Below are 22,112 nucleotides of genomic sequence, written 5' to 3' on the forward strand. Positions count from 1 at the left end.
GTGTGACCTGTGTCCCCTGGCTTGCCCAGGGCGACACATATCTGATCCCACACCCGGGTTGGTAGTCAGTCTGTCTCCTCTGCACTCAGTATTTTGTAGGTAGGACTTCCCGGTGTGTGTTGTGCGAGGGCCTACATGTACATCTACCAGGTTTTCCAGGGCGCTACGCACGCGCACATGCGTGTACACACACACACACACACACACACACACACACACACACACACACACACACACACACACACACACACACACACACACACACACACACACACACACACACACACACACACACACACACACACACACACACTGTACACCCCACAAATCCCACCAAAAGTAGCACATAGGGAAGGCTCTATTGTTGAGCTATCAGGACAGGGGACAAGCTCAGATTTATCTGTTTTTGTTTGGGGGTTTTTTTGTTTGTTTTTTTTTTTAAGGGCCTTTTTACTTTTTGTCTTGTGGTATTCATTTACCATTTTTTTTTTTTTTTTTTACCAATTTTTTTTTTTTTTTTAAAAAAATGGCCAAAGGGGTTGATGAATATTTGGCAAAATATATATATTTTGTCTCTTCCCTTTTTTGTGCCTTTTTTTTAGTGAAAATTTGCATAAACCTTTTAAAATGTCACACGTAATTCCTCAATTGTGACCCCCAAAAACGTTCCTTCAGCCGGTGACTGCACCAAAAAAATGCAACATTTTAAGTATAACAAATGTCTAAAACTTCTGGATAGGAAAAGTTTTTGAAGAAAATTTAGAAAAGAAAAACCAACTTGAAAAATGGAGCAAAATATTTAGAGTGTGAGGTGCAAATACCAAAGGAAAATGTATTCCAGAAAACTGGAGCAATGGCAATGATGAACGGGGCCTCGGGCTTTTTTTTTCTTTTCAGTAATGTTTTAGGAAATTAAAAAAAGAAATTTATGTCCAAAATGGGTCCAGAGGCAACCGGAAGCAGAGGGGCTCAGCAGATTATTAAAGGGTCCGTCTGGGTTTTTAATTGTTTTCTTTTATTGTGTTTTGGGGTTTTTTGGGGGTTTTTTTTTAAGAAAAATGTTTGCTACAGTTTTTCTTTCTTTCATGTTTAAAAACAGAACCCAGACAGACCCCATAATAGTCACTAGGACCCTTCTTCTTCATTTTCTACCAGGATTGATTTTGGGAAAGTCTCCTCTGCTGATGTACGTGGTTCAGAGGATTCCTACACTACAGACAATTGTAACAAACCCTCAGATGAGTGTTAGGCTGCTTTCACACATCCGGTTTTTGCAGTGCGGCTCAATCTGGCTCCAAAACCTATGCAATGGATGCGGCGAAAAAAAAAACGGATCCGTTGCATACGTTTTTCCATGCGGCCCGTCCGTTTTTTGACGGATGCGGCTTGAAACTGAGCATGCGCAGTGCAAAAAAAAGCGTCCGGATGCGGTTTTTGCCGCGTACATAGGCTTGCATTGTAAATCGCGCCGCATGCGGTTTTTTCACCGCACATAACGTGCCAGGCAACGTTCCATCGGGCCACCGCATGGGCTAAATATGCCACATCCGGCAAAAAACGGACGCAAAGCAAGGCCATGCGGCACAATACGGCGATAATGCAAGTCTATGCGGAAAAAACGCAACCAGCGGCAAAAAAAAAGGTTGCTTTTTTTCTGCAAAGCGCCGTATTGTGCCGCTCAGCAAAAACCAGATGTGTGAAAGCAGCCTAAGGCCCTGCTACAGACATGATATCAGGTTTGTTTTTTTTTTTTTTTTTTTTTTTTTAAGCCACCGGTTGGACCAAAAACATGGTTGTGTGCACATGGCCTTATGGAGAGTGATTATCACATTACCCAATTGCAGCGGGATATCTCACCTTGATTACAATAGTATAGCGCATGTCGTGACTTCATGGTCACCAAAAATACAAATTTGGTCCTTAAACAAGAGGCGTGTCCTCTATCTGACCGATAAAGCTGATGTTGCTGCTGGATTATTTCTGGGTGCATTCAACTGAATCTACAAAGGATGTTTTTTTGCAGGTTAAGTCTATGTTCACACGTTGGATATTTGCAATAGATTTTTCTGCATTTTTTTTATGCAACTTAAAAGCTGCTTTTTACAGTAGCAGCAAAAGGTATGAGCGTCCACAAATCTCATGCACACTATTTGTTTGTTTTTTTTGGTTTTTTTTTTAAATCTGCAGCATGTCCATTTTTTTCTGTTCACTCATCGAAAGCTATGCAGAAGTGCAAAAATAGCCTGCAATGTGTGAACATAACCTTAAGGACGCCTGTCATGTGTCAAAATGCTGTTGACCTGCAGATTAATAGTGCTACAAAGCTGCACCGCTGCCACACTGAAACTGCGACTATCAGGAGAAAATTTACTGAATTCCTCACGAGAGTGTCGCGGGCGGAGGAGGGAACGCTGCGCTCTCCCACTGTTCGGGTCCGGCTGCCGCTGCGGCCTGCTGCTGCTCGGTGGCTCGAGCGATGGGCCGGATCCCGGGGACTCGAGCGGCGCTCCTCGCCCGTGAGTGAAAGGGGTTTGGTTTTTGGGATAGTTTATTGTCCGTGACACCACCCACGGTTGTGGTGATTGTATGGACACCACCGCTGCTCTGTATGGGGATCCCGGGAGCGGTGACGGGGAGCAGCAAAGTTGTTAGTTCTCCCCTCCGTGGGTAGGGGGTAGTTGTCCCGGGGCCCAGTGATGAGGTGGGGGATGCTGGATGGCAGGGCCGGTGCAGGGCTTGGTGAGGTGCAGGGACGCGGGGGCAGCGCTGTGCCTTGCGGCACTGTGGTACTCACTCAGCCTGAGACGGTGACACAGTTCTCAGTAAAACACACGGCTGGAAAGACGGTTCCCACGGACGGCTGCTGTTGCTTTTCCCCGGTAGTTGACGGTGACGGTCCCTTTTCCTGCACCTAATGAAATGTTGGTAGCGATGGGTTCCCACCGGTAACCCGCTCCCCGGCTTGGATATGTGCCGGAGGAGCCCCTCTTTGCCCGCAGGCGCTGGCCCTGAGAAACTGGTGCCGTGGCGGTGTCTCTCTCTAACGGTTGGACTGTTGCCTTCAATCGGGACTTGGTTGTTGGGAGACCCAGGGGTCCCCTTCACTGACGGATTTGGCAAATTCACGGCGACTCCTAGCCTTGCCGGGATCCGAAAGGCCCCTGCCAATGGTGCTGGCTTCTCTTCGTATACCGCTCCGGTACCGCCGGGCCACCACCCGTCCACGGTCCTTTCGGCAACCTCCAAGCAGCCTCTTTTGCAGACAGTCACCGCCGTCTGCTAACCTTGCTGTTCTCAGTCCGGGGCACACACCCGGACCAACTTCAGGCTCTCTCAACTGTCACTTTCACTGTCACTACTCTCACTTTCTCCTCTACCACTTCCTTCCACTTCACTCCTCAAACTCTATCTGCCTGGTTTTCCCGCCTCCAGGGCTGTGAACTCCTCGGTGGGCGGAGCCAACCGCCTGGCCCACCCCCTGGTGTGGACATCAGCCCCTGGAGGAAGGCAACAAGGATTTTTGGTTTAGCTCGGGTGTACCTATCCGGGGTGTAGGGTGTGGTGGTGTTATTGCTGTGACCCCTGGCTTGCCCAGGGCGTCACAAGAGCCACCGGCTTTCAGTCATAGAGGTGTGCAGGTACTGTTAGTCAATGTGCAGTATAGAATAAGCGGTGGCTGTGAATACTCCTGGCACTTTGGCAGCTTGCTCTGCAGCACATCTGTTCGGATCGAGCTGTCAAAGTGCCAGGTCGTGCTTACAACCGCCACTGACAATGCTATGACTGAATCCGCACCGTGGCTCCTCTGACTGAAAGCTGGCAGCTCCAGAGGAGAAAAAAGTTCATTATCTCCCAGTAGCCGCACTTTGAGAAAGGCAGCTGAATAGCTCTGAACCACAATTAACCTGCAGATTAACCCTACATTTGCAGGTTAATAGTTTTGGGGATGTGGATGAATTAATCATGCTGCAAATGTTGGAATCAAAAGCATGCTAATTTTGTTGCAGATTTGATACAGAAAGTGATGATTGAACCTGGCTAGAAAACTCGATCTGCATCAAAGTTATCCAGTGCAAATCAAATTCTCCTCATCATACTCTGTGGTCTCTCCAGATCCCAGAGCATTAATAAACTTTGGGTAGAAAAAAATGAAACCTTGCTTGCTCACCTGTCCCACCGCCGCCGCCGCAGCATTCCCTGCTCATTCCTCCGCAAAGCTCTGTCCAGCCGCTTTCCTTTAGTAACCAATATTTCCTTGCCGGGATCTCCACTCTGTGCCGGAATTTCCAGCACCACAACATATACCACCCGAAAAGCCGACTAGACCTTGTGCAGAGTATGTGTGACGCCCTGGACTATCCAGGTCGTCCCAGGTAGACCCAACAACACTACACACCCCCCCTTCCCAGTTAGGTAACATCAGTCAAACTTAAAAGCCTTGTCACCACCCTCCAGGTTTGATGTCCACACCAGGGGGGTGGAGCCAGGCAGTTGGCTCCACCCACTTAGGAGTTCACAGGCCTGGAGGCGGGAACCTAGTAGTCAAGTTCAAGTTAGTTGAGAGAGTGGTTTTGACAGTGAAAGAGGGAGGTTGTGTCCAGAAGCAGACCTGTGCTCAGGCCTGCAAAAGACTACTCCGGTGGCTGGGTTGGAGCACAGTTACCATTGGCAAGGAGGCAGACGGTGGTGGCCACCTTCAGGAGACCGGGAAGACGCCCGGTGGAACCGTAAGGGACCGGGACAGGGTAATGGCCCGCCAGAACCGAACCGGGTAGCCAACTGGATACCGGAGCACCAGGCAGGGTACTCAGACCCCGAACTAGGCTAGAAGCCACCACCATAATCGAATTAACTGATTGCGGTCTGGACCTCAGGGGTTCATTCCCACCTAATTCCCAATTGAAAGCAACAGCCCAACCATTCCGGATAAGTGCCACTGCCAAGGGCCAGAGATCCAAAGGGCCAGCGTCTGCGGGCAAACGGGCTCCTACGGCAGATACATGCCGGGGAGCGGACTACCGGTGCCTAGGCACAGGAGTCAAGATTCACATACAGAGGTGCAGGAGAAAAGCGGACATTACCAACCTAATCTGCGAAAAGCTGCAGTCGGCTGCGGGCCCCGTTCATCACTCTGTTTGGTTTACCAGTGACTCCAGTGTCTTGTGTCAGAGTGAGTACACCAGTGCCATCCGGCACTGTGCCGCGCTGCACCGCAACACTACACCCTGCACCCGGGCCCTGGACCAACATCCCACTAGCCACGGAGGGGTCAACACCTAGCTGCGCTACTACACCGCTCCCGGGGGCCCCCATACCTTCACCGCAGCGGTTGTGTCTACAATCACCACAACCCGTGGGTGGCGTCACGAACTATCACTTCAAGCCAAACACCCAAATCCCCGCGTGTAGCGCCAACTCCCTTGCAGAGCGACGTGACCCCTGGGTCCTTGAGAGGCTCGAGCCACCACCTGCAGTGCGAGCACGGATCCGAGCGGCTCGGCGGTCTCAGCCGAGCCTGCGGGGCGATACACATCTTTTACCGTCGGAGGCCCTGGTGTAAAAGTTGAGGTAGCAATGGAGTCATTGCAGGCTGTAAGATTTTTTTGAAGAAATCGTTTTTCAAGTTCTGTCTGAAGGTTTCCAATGTGGTGGATAATCGGACATGTTGGGGCAGAATTCCACAGGAGAGGATGCTTGGGAGAAGTTTTGGAGGCGATTGGGTGAGGAACATACAAGTGCGTAGGAGAGAAGGAAATCTTTGGAGGACTAGAGATAATATGTGGGAAGATATTGCAACATTAGTTTGGAGATACATGAAGGAAACAGATTATAGACGGCTTTGTAGGTCAGGGTTAGTAGTGTGAACTGGATATGTTATGGAATTGGGAGCTAATTAAGGGATTTGCAGAGGAGAGAGGTAAAATAGTCACGCAGCAGAGTTAAGGACGTACTGGAGAAGTGCAGGGAGGCCACAGAGAAGGATGTTGCAGTAGTTGATGTGGGAGATGATGCGGGTGGAAATACCATTTTAATAGAGTCAGGGTTGAGGAAGTGACGGATTCTGAAAATATTAAGTTGAAGTAGGCAGGAGAGGGTAAGATCTTGGATGTGCAGTTTGAAGAACAAGGCAGAGTCAGGGGATGCTCTGAGGCAGCAGACTTCTGGTACAGGGGAAAGCATGATGTTATTTATTGTGATAGATAGATCAGGTAGGGGAGTGAGGTGAGATGGAGGAAAGATGAAGAGTTTGGGGTGTGTTTTTTTCCACATTGAGCTTTAGAAAGCATGATGAGAAGGAGGATATGGCTGATGGACACTCCGGAATGGTGGACAGCAGAGAGGTGTCATCTTGGCCAGAGATGTAGATCTGAGTGTCATCAGGGTTTAGGTGGTACTGGAAGCCATGGGACTTTGAGTTGTCCCAGGCCAAAGGTATAGATGAGGAAGAGTAGGGGTCCCAGGACAAAACCCTTGAGGGATACACAGAGAGAGTGATTGGTTGGGAGGAGGAGAGATGCATGCAACCGACCCGCTCCTGTGAGCAGAGTGTGAGTCCATGCCGGGTGAAGCAGCATGAAACTTGCGCGAGGCAATCGCAAGTGGGACACCGGCCTAAAAGTGCGGTTGGAAAAGTATGAGGAGATCTAGGAGAAGGCAAGACATTTGACCCCAAGAGAAGAGACAATTTGTAGTAGGAGTGAGTTGTTGACTGTGTCGAAGGCCGAGGACAGGTCTAGAAGGAGGAGTATAGAACATTGTCTCTTAGCATTGGCAGTAAGTCATTGATAATTTTGGTCAGAGCAGTTTCGGTAGAATGATGGGGACGGAAACCTGATTGTAGGTTGTTGAACAGTGATTTAGATGAGACATGGGAACAAAGTTCAGCATGGACGTGCTGATCGAGGAGTTTGGAGGTGAACAGGAGAAGCGATATGGGGCAATAGCTAGACGTATAGTTCTGGTCGAAGGATGGCTTCTTCAGGATAGGTGTGATTGTGGAATGTTTGAGAACAGAAGGGAAGACACCAAAGGGTAATAAGTTCAGTTCAAGAGATGGGTTAGGGCTGGGATAAGCGTGATGGTGTGGTTTGGGAGGAGGGATGGAATCGGGTCAAGTGCACAAGGGGTGAGGTGCAATTTGGAGACCAGATGAGTAAGCTCTCCTTCGATGATGGTGGGTAGGGAGGTTATGGGGAAGCGCAATGGTCAGTTATATGAAGGGGTTGTGGTGTTTTAGCAACAGAAACTTGCCTGGTTTGGTCGTTCTTGTTGGTAAAATTTTAGCAAAGTCTTCTGCTTAATTACCTTCAGCATGCTTCATCTTCCAGCAAGGAGAGTCCGGACACACCTTCATGGAGGCTGTGACAGCAAAAAAGGAGAGTTACAAAGTGAATATTATTATTCGTGACGTCCTATGCGGACCTGTCCAATTATTACATAGTGCAGTGCTGTGTGAAGCCGGAATTGGTGATCGCAATCATTTTTTCCAGTCGCTGTTGGTTATATAAGGGTGCCCGAGGCATTGATTACGCCTGAAGAGACCATTCACTCCAGAAAACATTCCACCAGCAGTAGATTGTGAGGTTAACGAAGCAGCAGTGAGATCTCTAAGTGCCTGCAATGAATACTAAGATCTCCAGGGCCTCTTGAAGGAAGCTATTGAAAAAATGGACGCTCCCTTTAAGTGACCTTTCCAGTTTTTGACTGCGTTTATATTTTTGGCTTTTCTTTTTTGTAAAATGTTTTCTCTTTTATCTTACAGATGGAGTAACAATGGAAAGTATTTTGAAGGATGAGCAAGGAGCGGAACAGGAGGTCGATGGCTCACAGAGAAGCGTGACGTCTACGTGCCGAAGAACAAACGAGGTAGACCGCACCAACCTCAGTTATGAGACTCTTATAGAAGCGGACTCTGATTTACTGGAGAATTTGCAGCCGCCTTCCTTGGAAATGCTGACTAATGAAATCGTAAATGCTGGGACCCAGGCCAGCGTATCTCCCCGTCATAAAGATCCGTGTCAAGGATCACTTGACACGTCACCTTCTTATGATAAAACACAAGAAATATGTGATGCCACCTTACTGGGAGATCTACAGTCCTCTCCGGCTATAGTGGAGATTTCCACAGAGGAGAGACATGCTGACACTGAAACAAGACATCCTAAAGAGGAAAGAGAGACCAACTTTAAAGAGCTTGAAGCATCCAGTGATGGTACAGATGAATGGGAGACCGCTAGCGAAGAAAGTGTTGTACTTGACCGAGAACCTTGTGATCCAAAAGAGATCAAAGAGGACATTGGGTCAAATGATCAAGAGATACACAGTGAGAAGGCTGGGCATCATGGTTCAAATACAATCATGGAGAAGGTTGGGCCTCCTGGCCAGGAAATGGTCAATCAAGACCCTGAAATTTTTGGTCATCAGAGCTTAAACGAGGATGCTGGACCTCAAGCTCAGGAGAAGCCTAACGAGGAGGTGGGACTTCATAGTCTTGAGATCGTCAGTGAAGAGACTAAGCCTCATGTTTACGAGAAAGTCAGTGAGGAAAAAAAATCTCATGAGACAGTCAGTATGGAGGCTGAGCCACATGCTCATGAGACAGTCAGTAAGGACATTGGGCTCCATAGTCCTGAGACTATGAATGGTCGGGAGAAAGTCAATGAGGATGCTGGGCTTCATAGTCATGAGACAGTTAGTAAGGTGGCTGGGCATTATGGTGAAGAAATGGTCAGTGAAGACATTGGGCTTCATAGTCATGAAACCATGGCTGAAGACAGGGGGCTTCATGATAAGGAGAGAGTCAATGAGGATGCTGAGAAACATGTTCATGAAACAGTCAGTGATGAGGCTGGGCCTTGTGGTCTTGATGAAAAGGCTGAGCCTCGTTGTCATCAGAACGTTGGTGAAACTGCTTGCCTTCATGGTCATGACACTGTTAGAAAGGATACTGAGATTAATTTTCAGGAAATAGTCAGGGAGGAGGTTGAGCCTCGTGGGCATGAGACAGTGAGGGAGAAGGTTGAGCCTCATGGGCATGAGACAGTGAGGGAGGAGGTTGAAGTTTATGGGCATGAGACGGTCCTGAAAAAGCTTGAGCCTCATAGGCATGAGATGGTCCTGGAAATGCTTGAGCCTCATGGGCATGAGACTGTCATGGAAAAGGTTGAGCCTCATGGGCATGAGACGGTCATGGAAGAGGTTGAGCCTCATGGGCATGAGACGGTCATGGAAGAGGTTGAGCCTCATGGGCATGAGACGGTCATGGAAGAGGTTGAGCCTCATGGGCATGAGACGGTCAGGGAGGAGGTTGAGCCTCATGGGCATGAGACGGTCAGGGAGGAGGTTGAGCCTCATGGGCATGAGACGGTCAGGGAGGAGGTTGAGCCTCATGAGCATGAGACGGTCAGGGAGGAGGTTGAGCCTCATGGGCATGAGATGGTCAGGGAGGAGGTTGAGCCTCATGGCCATGAGACGGTCAGGGAGGAGGTTGAGCCTCATGGGCATGAGACGGTCAGGGAGGAGGCTGAGCCTCATGGCCATGAGATGGTCAGGGAGGAGGTTGAGCCTCATGGCCATGAGACGGTCAGGGAGGAGGTTGAGCCTCATGGGCATGAGACGGTCAGGGAGGAGGTTGAGCCTCATGGGCATGAGACGGTCAGGGAGGAGGTTGAGCCTCATGGCCATGAGACGGTCAGGGAGGAGGTGGAGCCTCATGCGCATGAGATGGTGAGGGAGGAGGTGGAGCCTCATGCGCATGAGATGGTGAGGGAGGAGGTTGAGCGTCATGGGCATGAGACGTTTGGGGAGGTGGTTGAAACTCATGGGCATGAGACAGTCGGTGAGAAAGTTGAGCCTCATGAGCATGAGGTGGTCAGGGAAGAGGATGAGCCTCATGAGCATGAGGTGGTCAAGGAAGAAGAGGTTGAGCCTCATGGCCATGAGATGGTCATGGCGGAGACTTTGCCTTTTGGTATAGAGATGTCCAGTAAAGAGGCTGAGCCTGGACATGTAGAGACAGATGTCAGGGAGGCCTCACTTTATAATCTGGAGACATATGATGGTAATACCAGGTCTTGTGCTCTGGATATTGTTAGTGAGGAGACTGAGCTTCATAGTCATGTGATTAGCAATGAGGAAAGCGCTGGGCCTCTTGTTCATGAAACAGTTAGTCATTTGAATATGTATCCTAATGAGAAGACAGAGTTAGTTAGGCCTTTAGGTAACGAGACTGTAAGGGACTTGACAAGGCCTTATGAGAGTAATGTAGATCAAGAGGTCCAGGACAATGAGACAGTCGGGGGGCTGGAGGGTGCAGAGTTTGATAAAGAATGTAGAACAGGTCTTAATAAGGACATTATAAGTGCCGTTCCTGACCAGACATGGGATGGTAATATAGTAATGGAGTACGGAGGAAGCTCAGACGATAAAAAAGAGACTTTAATAACAGAGTGTCAGAATGAAAATGAAATGAATAGTGTTGAAAAACTACAGTCCGTTACAGAGGAGATCGAGAGTGAAGGTGTCATTAAAGAGCCGTTCAGTGATGGAACACAAAGTGATCAAGAAAGAGATCCTCCCAAGGCTCAGGAAGTCTACAGAGAAAGGATCAATGAAGAAGTCTCGAATGACGAAGGTTTCGAAACCTTTCATGAAGATACAAAGCTTAAAGAAATTCAAGAAGTCTACGAAGGAACAGACAGTCAAGAGATGCAGGACATTTATAAAGAGACTTTCACGGAAAGCACTACATTACAAGAGACACCTGACTCTGAGGCTACACATGTATTAGATATAACTTCCGAGATATCGGAAAGAACGAAGGAAATCGCGAGTGAGGAAAGAATCGACATTGAATCATCCAATCAAGAAGGAGAAATGGCAGATATACAAGCTCAGATGATCTCTAATGAAGATTGTGAAAGCAATGATGAGCTCTATGAAGCTTCAAGAGTCCTCGAAATATCCAGTAAACATGTCCTTGGTATTGAGAATCTCATAGAGACTGATGTAGGGCCTTCTGAAGATCTTCCATATGTATTGAACCAAGAGACACTAAAAACTCCAGTATTTATTGATGAGAAATCCAGTTCTATAGAGGATACAAGAAACAAACTGGATGTTGGTAGTCCACCACTGATGGACGAAATACAACAAGTGGACTATGTAGAGATTTTACAGGGAATTGAAACCCACTCTATAGATCCGGAAAATATAGGATCTACAGATACCCAAAATGAACCTTATGACAACCTACGTGTGGACTACAACGAGGAATCAATGGTCCAAGTTGGAATTACTGATGGCCAAAGAATTGGGGAGCCATATCTACCCCTATCGGAAATACTTATAGAACAAAGCAATGACTCAAACGATGACTTCAGCACTGGTCTCCAGAATGAGCGGTTAGGTGGTCCAGAGCCACACAGGGAAGAAACGACAACTCTGGAAATGTCGGACTCTTACAGTAGACCAAGTCTCTCACACGTGGATCTAAGCACTCAAAAAGTTCTACGGGATGAGCTTGATAATTATAAACTAGATTTTTTTCCCATCACATTGAAGGGCATTGGGATTGTATCTAGAAATGCAGATGAACTCGATTTAAGAAGTAAATCTCATGATTTAATGCTACAGACTATAGACACAGAATGTATAGCTGAAAAAGAAACCACCAAATTACCTCCAGAAGAATCGATCCACCAAGAAACTATTTTGGGTGATAGTCATTCCGCGACTGACCTTGGCCAAGACACGACGACTCTTAGTTCAGAATCTGCAAAAACCACAGATAAAGACTTAGAAAGTATAAAACATTTAAGAAGACAGCGAAGTAATACAGATCCATACTTGAATCGTGACCAAGAAGAAAAATTACCATCTGTCTCCAACAGCGAAGGATCTTCCAGGGGTAGACTGAGAAGTGTAACACCTCCTTGTGACAAATTTACCTCTTCTTACACCCCTACCTCAACAAATACTCTGGAGCAAACCCCAACTTCTATTTTCTATACAACTCCAGATGAAAAGGAAATTTCACATCGGGCAAAGGAACATACGTTCTTCCCTACACAGATATTTAACCCTATGCTTCTGTTAGGCCACACGCAAGAATCTGGGTTCTACCAGAAAGCGAACATTCGACAGGGCAAAATAGAAAATCCAAGTCATGATCGTGAAGAAGATCCAGTTTTTCTGCACGTCCAGAACCCTGAAAGCATTGATAGCGAACCCAAAATATCAACTGAAGAACCCTCTAATATCAAGACAATGCTGCATCCTTCAAGTGGGCCTGTGTGGCTTCCTCCTCAACCTACACGTTATGCGGGTGGGATAAACGACATTCGATCTCTTCAATCTCAAGAGAATCCTTTGATGAGACGAGCCACCATAAGGCACAAGAAAAGCAACGTTGGGGCTAAACCAACTACCAAAAGGTTTAGTAACCCAAACCTACCCACCATCCCTCAAAGAGATGATCCAATGGGACCAATAACAAGGAACTTGCCAAGGGTCCAACCAATGAATATCAGCAAGATCCAAATTTCCTCTAGACAAAGGCAATTGCCCCTCCAGCAAAAGATTTCAGAGGAGACTGGTCAATCGAGAGGTTCATCTTCCATGGCAACTGTAAGAGGTAGGTGGTGGGGAAATATTATCCTGCCTCAAGAACGCTATGATTAGTGACTGGCGAATAGTAACCATTCGTGTTTGGATTATTCATAACGAATACCAAAGTCCTATTCCGGTATTCATCATGAATAATGAACCTAATGCAGGTCAATGGGGAACACAAGCAGTTATCTTGCCCTGCCGAATACTGGAAAAGTCCTCGGTATTAGGGAAGACTAATCCGAACATGAATAGTTACTGTTCACCAATCACTGCTTATACGAGTACCGAGCACCCGAGCATGGTAGTGCCCGCTCATCACTAGTTACGAGTACCGAGCACCCAAGCATGGTAGTGCCCGCTCATCACTAGTTACCAGTACTGAGCACCCGAGCATGGTAGTGCCCGCTCATCACTAGTTACGAGTACCGAGCACCCGAGCATGGTAGTGCCCGCTCATCACTAGTTACGAGTACCGAGCACCCAAGCATGGTAGTGCCCGCTCATCACTAGTTACCAGTACTGAGCACCCGAGCATGGTAGTGCCCGCTCATCACTAGTTACGAGTACCGAGCACCCGAGCATGGTAGTGCCCGCTCATCACTAGTTACCAGTACTGAGCACCCGAGCATGGTAGTGCCCGCTCATCACTAGTTACGAGTACCGAGCACCCGAGCATGGTAGTGCCCGCTCATCACTAGTTACCAGTACTGAGCACCCGAGCATGGTAGTGCCCGCTCATCACTAGTTACTAGTACTGAGCACCCGAGCATGGTAGTGCTCGCTCATCACTAGTTACCAGTACTGAGCACCCGAGCATGGTAGTGCCCGCTCATCAGTAGTTACCTGTACTGAGCACCTGAGCATGGTAGTGCCCGCTCATCAGTAGTTACCTGTACTGAGCACCCGAGCATGGTAGTGCCCGCTCATCAGTAGTTACCTGTACTGAGCACCCGAGCATGGTAGTGCCCGCTCATCACTAGTTACCTGTACTGAGCACTCGAGCATGGTAGTGCCCGCTCATCACTAGTTACCTGTACTGAGCACCCGAGCATGGTAGTGCCCGCTCATCACTAGTTACTAGTACTGAGCACCCGAGCATGGTAGTGCCCGCTCATCACTAGTTACGAGTACCGAGCACCCAAGCATGGTAGTGCCCGCTCATCACTAGTTACCAGTACTGAGCACCCGAGCATGGTAGTGCCCGCTCATCACTAGTTACGAGTACCGAGCACCCGAGCATGGTAGTGCCCGCTCATCACTAGTTACCAGTACTGAGCACCCGAGCATGGTAGTGCCCGCTCATCACTAGTTACGAGTACCGAGCACCCGAGCATGGTAGTGCCCGCTCATCACTAGTTACCAGTACTGAGCACCCGAGCATGGTAGTGCCCGCTCATCACTAGTTACTAGTACTGAGCACCCGAGCATGGTAGTGCTCGCTCATCACTAGTTACCAGTACTGAGCACCCGAGCATGGTAGTGCCCGCTCATCAGTAGTTACCTGTACTGAGCACCTGAGCATGGTAGTGCCCGCTCATCAGTAGTTACCTGTACTGAGCACCCGAGCATGGTAGTGCCCGCTCATCAGTAGTTACCTGTACTGAGCACCCGAGCATGGTAGTGCCCGCTCATCACTAGTTACCTGTACTGAGCACTCGAGCATGGTAGTGCCCGCTCATCACTAGTTACCTGTACTGAGCACCCGAGCATGGTAGTGCCCGCTCATCACTAGTTACGAGTACCGAGCACCCGAGCATGGTAGTGCCCGCTCATCACTAGTTACGAGTACCGAGCACCCAAGCATGGTAGTGCCCGCTCATCACTAGTTACCAGTACTGAGCACCCGAGCATGGTAGTGCCCGCTCATCACTAGTTACGAGTACCGAGCACCCGAGCATGGTAGTGCCCGCTCATCACTAGTTACCAGTACTGAGCACCCGAGCATGGTAGTGCCCGCTCATCACTAGTTACGAGTACCGAGCACCCGAGCATGGTAGTGCCCGCTCATCACTAGTTACCAGTACTGAGCACCCGAGCATGGTAGTGCCCGCTCATCACTAGTTACTAGTACTGAGCACCCGAGCATGGTAGTGCTCGCTCATCACTAGTTACCAGTACTGAGCACCCGAGCATGGTAGTGCCCGCTCATCAGTAGTTACCTGTACTGAGCACCTGAGCATGGTAGTGCCCGCTCATCAGTAGTTACCTGTACTGAGCACCCGAGCATGGTAGTGCCCGCTCATCAGTAGTTACCTGTACTGAGCACCCGAGCATGGTAGTGCCCGCTCATCACTAGTTACCTGTACTGAGCACTCGAGCATGGTAGTGCCCGCTCATCACTAGTTACCTGTACTGAGCACCCGAGCATGGTAGTGCCCGCTCATCACTAGTTACTAGTACTGAGCACCCGAGCATGGTAGTGCCCGCTCATCACTAGTTACCTGTATTGAGCACCCGAGCATGGTAGTGCCCGCTCATCACTAGTTACGAGTATAGAGCACCCGAGTATGGTAGTGCCCGCTCATCACTAGTTACGAGTATAGAGCACCCGAGCATGGTAGTGCCCGCTCATCACTAGTTACCAGTACTGAGCCCCCGAGCATGGTAGTGCCCACTCATCACTAGTTACCAGTACTGAGCACCCGAGCATGGTAGTGCCCGCTCATCACTAGTTACCAGTACTGAGCACCTGAGCATGGTAGTGCCCACTCATCACTAGTTACCAGTACTGAGCCCCCGAGCATGGTAGTGCCCACTCATCACTAGTTACCAGTACTGAGCACTCGAGCATGGTAGTGTCTGCTCATCACTAGTTACGAGTACTGAGCACCCGAGCATGGTAGTGCCCGCTCATCACTAGTTACGAGTACAGAGCACCTGAGCATGGTAGTGCCCGCTCATCACTAGTTACCAGTACAGAGCACCTGAGCATAGTAGTGCCCGCTCATCACTAGTTACCAGTACAGAGCACCCGAGCATGGTAGTGTCCGCTCATCACTAGTTACGAGTACTGAGCACCCGAGCATGGTAGTGCCCGCTCATCACTAGTTACCAGTACTGAGCACCCGAGCATGGTAGTGCCCGCTCATCACTAATCTACAACTGTCTGAAATTTCAAAAACTGTTAAGTTAATGTGACATCCCATTTGTTGTCAAAGTTCCTACTTTTACTTTTTATCTGTTTGAGGAAAATTGGGGAACAACCATTATGGTCACCATTACAACTTCTACACTTGGTACTTCTCCTGAGAGGAACATATAGCTTTTGTAGTGTTAGGCTGTGTACACAAGGTGCGTTTTTGCCACTTTTTTGCCTTGTTGTTTTTTTTTTTTCTTATAGATTTTTTTGGAATTTGTGAGGAAATCCTGGTGCCAGCAAATTCTGAAGTGCAGTGCATATGTTCAGGATTTTCTCCTTGCAGATTTTGTTGCAGAAAAATCGTGTCAATTTTTTCTGCGTCTTTCCTGAATTTTCACCATTTAAAGCAATGAAAAAAAAAGCAACAAATTGAGGCAAAAAAACGCTGCAAAAACATTTTTTTTTTTCTGCAGCGTTCTTCCTGCCAGATTGTCAGCAGCCAAATATACAATGTGTGCACATAGCCTTAGCGTGCATCTCCACTATCCTGATCTGTGGAAGGATGGGAATGCTCATTTGTCAATAATCAGCTAAACGTGGCTTCTTTTTCAGCCACGGGCCGGCTAGTGTAAATGCAGCCTTGGATGTATAAGGTAGCACTCGGATGACGCTGGATACTTGGTGGTTTTCTGTTCTGTGCTGCTTTTGAATGCCCATAATGTAGTTGTAAAGTGGCTTAATAGGCCATCCCTAGCCTAATCTTAACCCTTTAGGCTATATGCGCACGCTGCGTTTTTGTTGCGTTTTTGACGCGTTTTTGGTGCAGTTTTGCTGTCAGAAAGTTCCCACTTTTGACTTCCCAGCAAAGTCTAGGAGAATTCAGATTTGCTGTACGCACATTGCGGTTTATCACAAACTTCTAACAAACTGCAGCATCTTCTATCTTTTTGCGTTTTGTCCCTGCGTTTCTCACTAGCGTTGGGAGAACTAGTGACTGTCCGGGTGCCGGTTCCGTTTAATCTATGTAGACCAGAATCCGACACAAAGGGTGTAGGAGCAAGCGCTTCATACTTACTGAGTCACCTGGAGCGGCTGTCATACTACCGCTGCAGCAGCTCATTCTTCTTTCAGGGCCTCCCATTACTAATCTAGGGCTTAATGGTAGCTGTGAGCTGCTATTTACCTCTTAATTACCCAGATTGCCACCGTACGAGGGCAATAGGAGAGACCCGTATAAAGTGCTGGGATTGTCGCAGCTAATGGATGCGACAATCCTGGGCAACTGCAAGCTGTTATTTTTTGGCTGGGGGGGGCCAATAAGCATGGGTCTCGCCAGCCTGAGAATACCAGCCTTCAGCTCTCTGGATTTATCTTGGCTAGTTATCATTGGGGGGGACCATATATCTGTGTTTTTTTTTTTTATTTAAATGATTTATTTAAATAATTTAAAAAAGCCGCATGCACTTCCTTCTATTTTGATACACAGCCAAGATAAGGGCACGACTGGGGGCTGCAGCCTGTGGGCTTTACCTGTTCTGGATATCATAATATGAATTATGGGGGGACCCCTCGCTAAATATTTCATTTATTTTTACTGTACGCTATAGACCTACAGACCAGGTCTATGATTGGAAGCGTCAGATGGGCTGTCACACAGGCTGGGGGCGCTGTCTGACTGCAACCAATCAGATACCAGTGGGTGGGGGAAGCAGTGAATATGCATGAGCCTAATGAGCGGCCGTGAGAGCAGTGTACAGCCGTGCTGGTGACTCAGTAAGTATAGTATGCTCACTTTATTTTTTTTTTTCTTTATTTTTACTTTATTTTTTATTTTTATTTATTTTTTTTTTTAATTTCCTGAATGCTGGATCCAGATCAATACCCGGAATTCCCTGTGTATTCCGGCCCAGGCCCGTCACTCGGGTGCCTTTGAACCCGTGGGGGTGGAACTTCAGTCTTGTCCGCCCATCACTTTAATTTTCACAAAAAAACGCAGAATCATTCCAAGCGGGGTTTTTTTCCACATTTCCAGGCTCCCTGAGACAAGGTGCAGCTTTCATGTCTCAAAGGTTCACTTTTTTGTGACAACAAAACTGCAGCGTGCGCTTGTAGCCTTTTGCCGCTTTCACATTGTCTTTTTACCTACGTTCACTGGTCCCGTCGGGGCATCTGTCCGAACCCCCCCCCCACCGCAAAATGTGTTTCGGACTCGTGCCGATGGCCATTGACTATAATGGAGCAGACGAAGTCAGCGTGAGCTCCATTGTAGTCAATGGCCCTGTCGGCGCATGCATCCGAAACACGGAAGGGGGAGGGGGGGGGTTTGGACAGATGCCCTGACGGGACCAGTGAATGTAGATGGAAACGCAATGTGAAAGCGGCCTTATACATCTATCTATTCTCCCGTGTTACCTAAACTGGCCACAAGATGGCGACATTCCTATACGTCTTGTAGCTAAACCCCTATATCTCTGAGTAACGTCCTACTGCACATTAACATGGCACTGTAGATATAAAATATACATGACACCCAACATCCACATCACAGGGCTCAGCCACTCTCTACAGCGGGGTAAGGAGAATGAGGGTATTACTGCCCGGCGTGTGTATATATAATATGGCTGTAGTTACACTTTATATACAGACAAATGTGTTATTTCTTTGCAGAGGAAGGACCCCACACAATCAAAGAGGAGCCCCCCAACACTCCCGAATCTGTGCTGCTAAGGTACGTCCTCCTGCTGAGCCCCCCCCATGGTGCTCCCCTAAAACTCACCATGAGCTACGTCCCAGCTGATAGAAAAATGTACAAAAATAATTGTACTGCAGCAAAGTGTGCACGAAATGTGGAGCTTCTGTGTGTAATGCCCAGCCACAACCCAGGCAAATGTATCACTGTCTATCAGGAGTGGTCACATGTCGTATTATAGCTAATCTTCTGCTGGGAATGCAGCTCTGGAGGTTAATACAGGAGGTAACTCAGCATCAGTAATGTAATGTATGTACACAGTGACTGCACCAGCAGAATAGTGAGCGCTGCTCTGGAGTATAATACAGGATGTAACTCAGGATCAGTAATATAATGTATGTACACAGTGACTGCACCAGCAGAATAGTGAGTGCAGCTCTGGAGTATAATACAGGAGGTAACTCAGGATCAGTAATGTAATGTATGTACACAGTGACTGCACCAGCAGAATAGTGAGTGCAGCTCTGGAGTATAATACAGGAGGTAACTCAGGATCAGTAATGTAATGTATGTACACAGTGACTGCACCAGCAGAATAGTGAGTGCAGCTCTGGAGGATAATACAGGAAGTAACTCTGGATCAGTAATGTAATGTATGTACACAGTGACTGCACCAGCAGAATAGTGAGCGCTGCTCTGGAGTATAATACAGGAGGTAACTCAGGATCAGTAATGTAATGTATGTACACAGTGACTGCACCAGCAGAATAGTGAGTGCAGCTCTGGAGTATAATACAGGAGGTAACTCAGGATCAGTAATGTAATGTATGTACACAGTGACTGCACCAGCAGAATAGTGAGTGCAGCTCTGGAGTATAATACAGGAGGTAACTCAGGATCAGTAATGTAATGTATGTGCACAGTGACTGCACCAGCAGAATAGTGAGTGCAGCTCTGGAGTATAATACAGGAGGTAACTCAGGATCAGTAATATAATGTATGTACACAGTGACTGCACCAGCAGAATAGTGAGTGCAGCTCTGGAGTATAATACAGGAGGTAACTCAGCATCAGTAATGTAATGTATGTACACAGTGACTGCACCAGCAGAATAGTGAGTGCAGCTCTGGAGGATAATACAGGAAGTAACTCTGGATCAGTAATGTAATGTATGTGCACAGTGACTGCAGCAGCAGAATAGTGAGTACAGCTCTGGTCCTGATATAATGGAGCGGTGTATCCCTGCAGTCAGTTTTCCCTTCAGCGATACTTGTATATATTCCCCATCAGACTGATCCCAATGTCAGGGGATATATATATAACATATTGATTATCTGAGCCGCCTGTAATTGGTGCCGTTTTTTCCTCTTTAGAGGGTCCCGCAGTAAGACCGCAGCCCCCTCCTCGGAGTCATCGCAGAGTATCCACCGGCGTTACTCCACATTCATTAACTCCTGTAAGTTGTCTGGAGGCGTTTTTGGGGTAATCCTCTGATACAATGTATCTATCTCTGAAGTCGTCTTGTTCTCGCCCCGGCAGCGAATCTTCTGTATCAGGAGTACAGCGACGTGGCTCTGAACCAGGAGATCCAAAGGCAGAAACCGGGCAACTCCCCGGCGGAGGACATCCAGCCCAGCTCCCCCCGAGCGCGGAGGAGGGTCCTGTCCTCCCAGGAGTCCTACCTGCAGCGGCTCTCCATCTCCTCCGCTGACTCTCTATGGCAGGACATCCCGAAAATCCGGGACAGCGTCACCTTCCTATCAATGACCCGGGAGGAGCAGAAGCTGCAGGAGGTGTGAGGCTACAACTGTCACATCTGTCACATATTGGTGTTACACTGCTATGGGGGATCTGTGGATGACTCTCTATTATGGGGGATCCGTGGATGATGCTCTGTTATGGGGGATCTGTGGATGATGCTCTGTTATGGGGGATCTGTGGATGATGCTCTGTTATGGGGGATCTGTGGATGACGCTCTGATATGGGGGATCTGTGGGTGACTCTCTGTTATGGGGGATCTGTGGATGCTCTGTTATGGGGGATCTGTGGATGCTCTGTTATGGGGGATCTGTGGATGATGCTCTGTTATGGGGGATCTGTGGATGACGCTCTGTTATGGGGGATCTGTGGATGACGCTCTGATATGGGGGATCTGTGGGTGACTCTCTGTTATGGGGGATCTGTGGATGCTCTGTTATGGGGGATCTGTGGATGCTCTGTTATGGGGATCTGTGGATGCTCTGTTATGGGGGATCTGTGGGTGACGCTCTGTTATGGGGATCTGTGGATGACACTGTTATGAGGGATCTGTGGATGATCCTCTGTTATGGGATATCTGGGGATAACGCTCTGTTATGGGGATCTGTGGAGGATGCTCTGTTATGGGGGATCTGTGTGGATGATCCTCTGTTATGGGGGATCTGTGGATGACGCTGTGTTATGGGGGGATCTGTGGATGACGCTGTGTTATGGGGGAATCTGTGGATGACACTCTGTTATGGGGGATCTGCGGATGACGCTCTGTTATGGGGGATCTGTGGATGACGCTCTGTTATGGGGATCTGTGGGTGACTCTCTGTTATGGGGGATCTGTGGATGACGCTCTGTTATGGGGGATCTGTGGATGACGCTCTGTTATGGGGATCTGTGGATGACGCTCTGTTATGGGGATCTGTGGAGGATGCTCTGTTATGGGGGATCTGTGGAGGATCCTCTGTTATGGGGGATCTGTGGATGATGCTGTGTTATGGGGGGATCTGTGGATGATGCTCTGTTATGGGGGATCTGTGGGATGACGCTCTGTTATGGAGGATCTGTGGATGATGCCCTGCTATTGGGGGATGATCTGCGGAGGAGGGAGCCCCGTTAGTGGGGGGGATCTGTGGAGGAGAGCGCCCCGTTATGGGGGGGGGGATCTGTGGAGGAGGGAGCCCCGTTATTGGGGGGGGATCTGTGCAGGAGGGCGCCCCGTTATGGGGGGTGATCTGTGGAGGAGGGCACCCCGTTATGGGGAGAGGATCTGTGGAGGAGGGCGCGCCGTTATGGGGGGGGGAATCTGTGGAGGAGGGCGCCCCGTTATGGGGGGGGATCTGTGGAGGAGGGCACCCCGTTATGGGGAGAGGATCTGTGGAGGAGGGCGCGCCGTTATGGGGGGGGGGAATCTGTGGAGGAGGGCGCCCCGTTATGGGGGGGGATCTGTGGAGGAGGGCACCCCGTTATGGGGAGAGGATCTGTGGAGGAGGGCGCGCCGTTATGGGGGGGGGGAAATCTGTGGAGGAGGGCGCCCCGTTATGGGGAGAGGATCTGTGGAGGAGGGCGCGCCGTTATGGGGGGGGGGAATCTGTGGAGGAGGGCGCGCCGTTATGGGGGGGGGGAATCTGTGGAGGAGGGCGCCCTGTTATGGGGGGGCATCTGTGGAGGAGGGCACCCCGTTATGGGGGGGCGATCTGTGGAGGAGGGCGCACCGTTATTAGGGGTGATCGGCGGAGGACGCGCCGTTATGGGGGAGGATCTGCGGATGACACCCTGCCATGGGGGTGATCTGCGGAGGATGCACCGTTATGGGGGGTGATCTGCGGAGGATGCGCCGTTATGGGGGGTGATCTGCGGAGGACGCGCCGTTATGGGGGAGGATCTGCAGATGACACCCTGCCATGGGGGGTGATCTGCGGAGGATGCACCGTTATGGGGGGTGATCTGTGGTGAAGGATTACCATACATATGTCATGGAT

The 22,112-nt window shown here is 49.0% G+C and overlaps 1 protein-coding gene across 1 annotated transcript in view; it reads left to right on the forward strand.

Moving 5' to 3' along the window:
* The window catches only part of LOC142312562 (uncharacterized), a 60,377-nt gene that overhangs the window by 17,501 nt on the left and 20,764 nt on the right, over window positions 1-22,112 (forward strand). The window contains exons 2-5 of the mRNA XM_075351554.1: window positions 7,763-12,634; window positions 18,359-18,419; window positions 19,754-19,836; window positions 19,920-20,173. Coding sequence (XP_075207669.1) covers window positions 7,774-12,634; window positions 18,359-18,419; window positions 19,754-19,836; window positions 19,920-20,173 — 5,259 coding nt within the window. The 5' untranslated portion in view covers window positions 7,763-7,773. The remainder of the gene's footprint in view (window positions 1-7,762; window positions 12,635-18,358; window positions 18,420-19,753; window positions 19,837-19,919; window positions 20,174-22,112) is intronic.

The sequence above is a fragment of the Anomaloglossus baeobatrachus genome, chromosome 5 (genome assembly GCF_048569485.1).
Source record: "Anomaloglossus baeobatrachus isolate aAnoBae1 chromosome 5, aAnoBae1.hap1, whole genome shotgun sequence".
NCBI lineage: Eukaryota > Metazoa > Chordata > Amphibia > Anura > Aromobatidae > Anomaloglossus > Anomaloglossus baeobatrachus.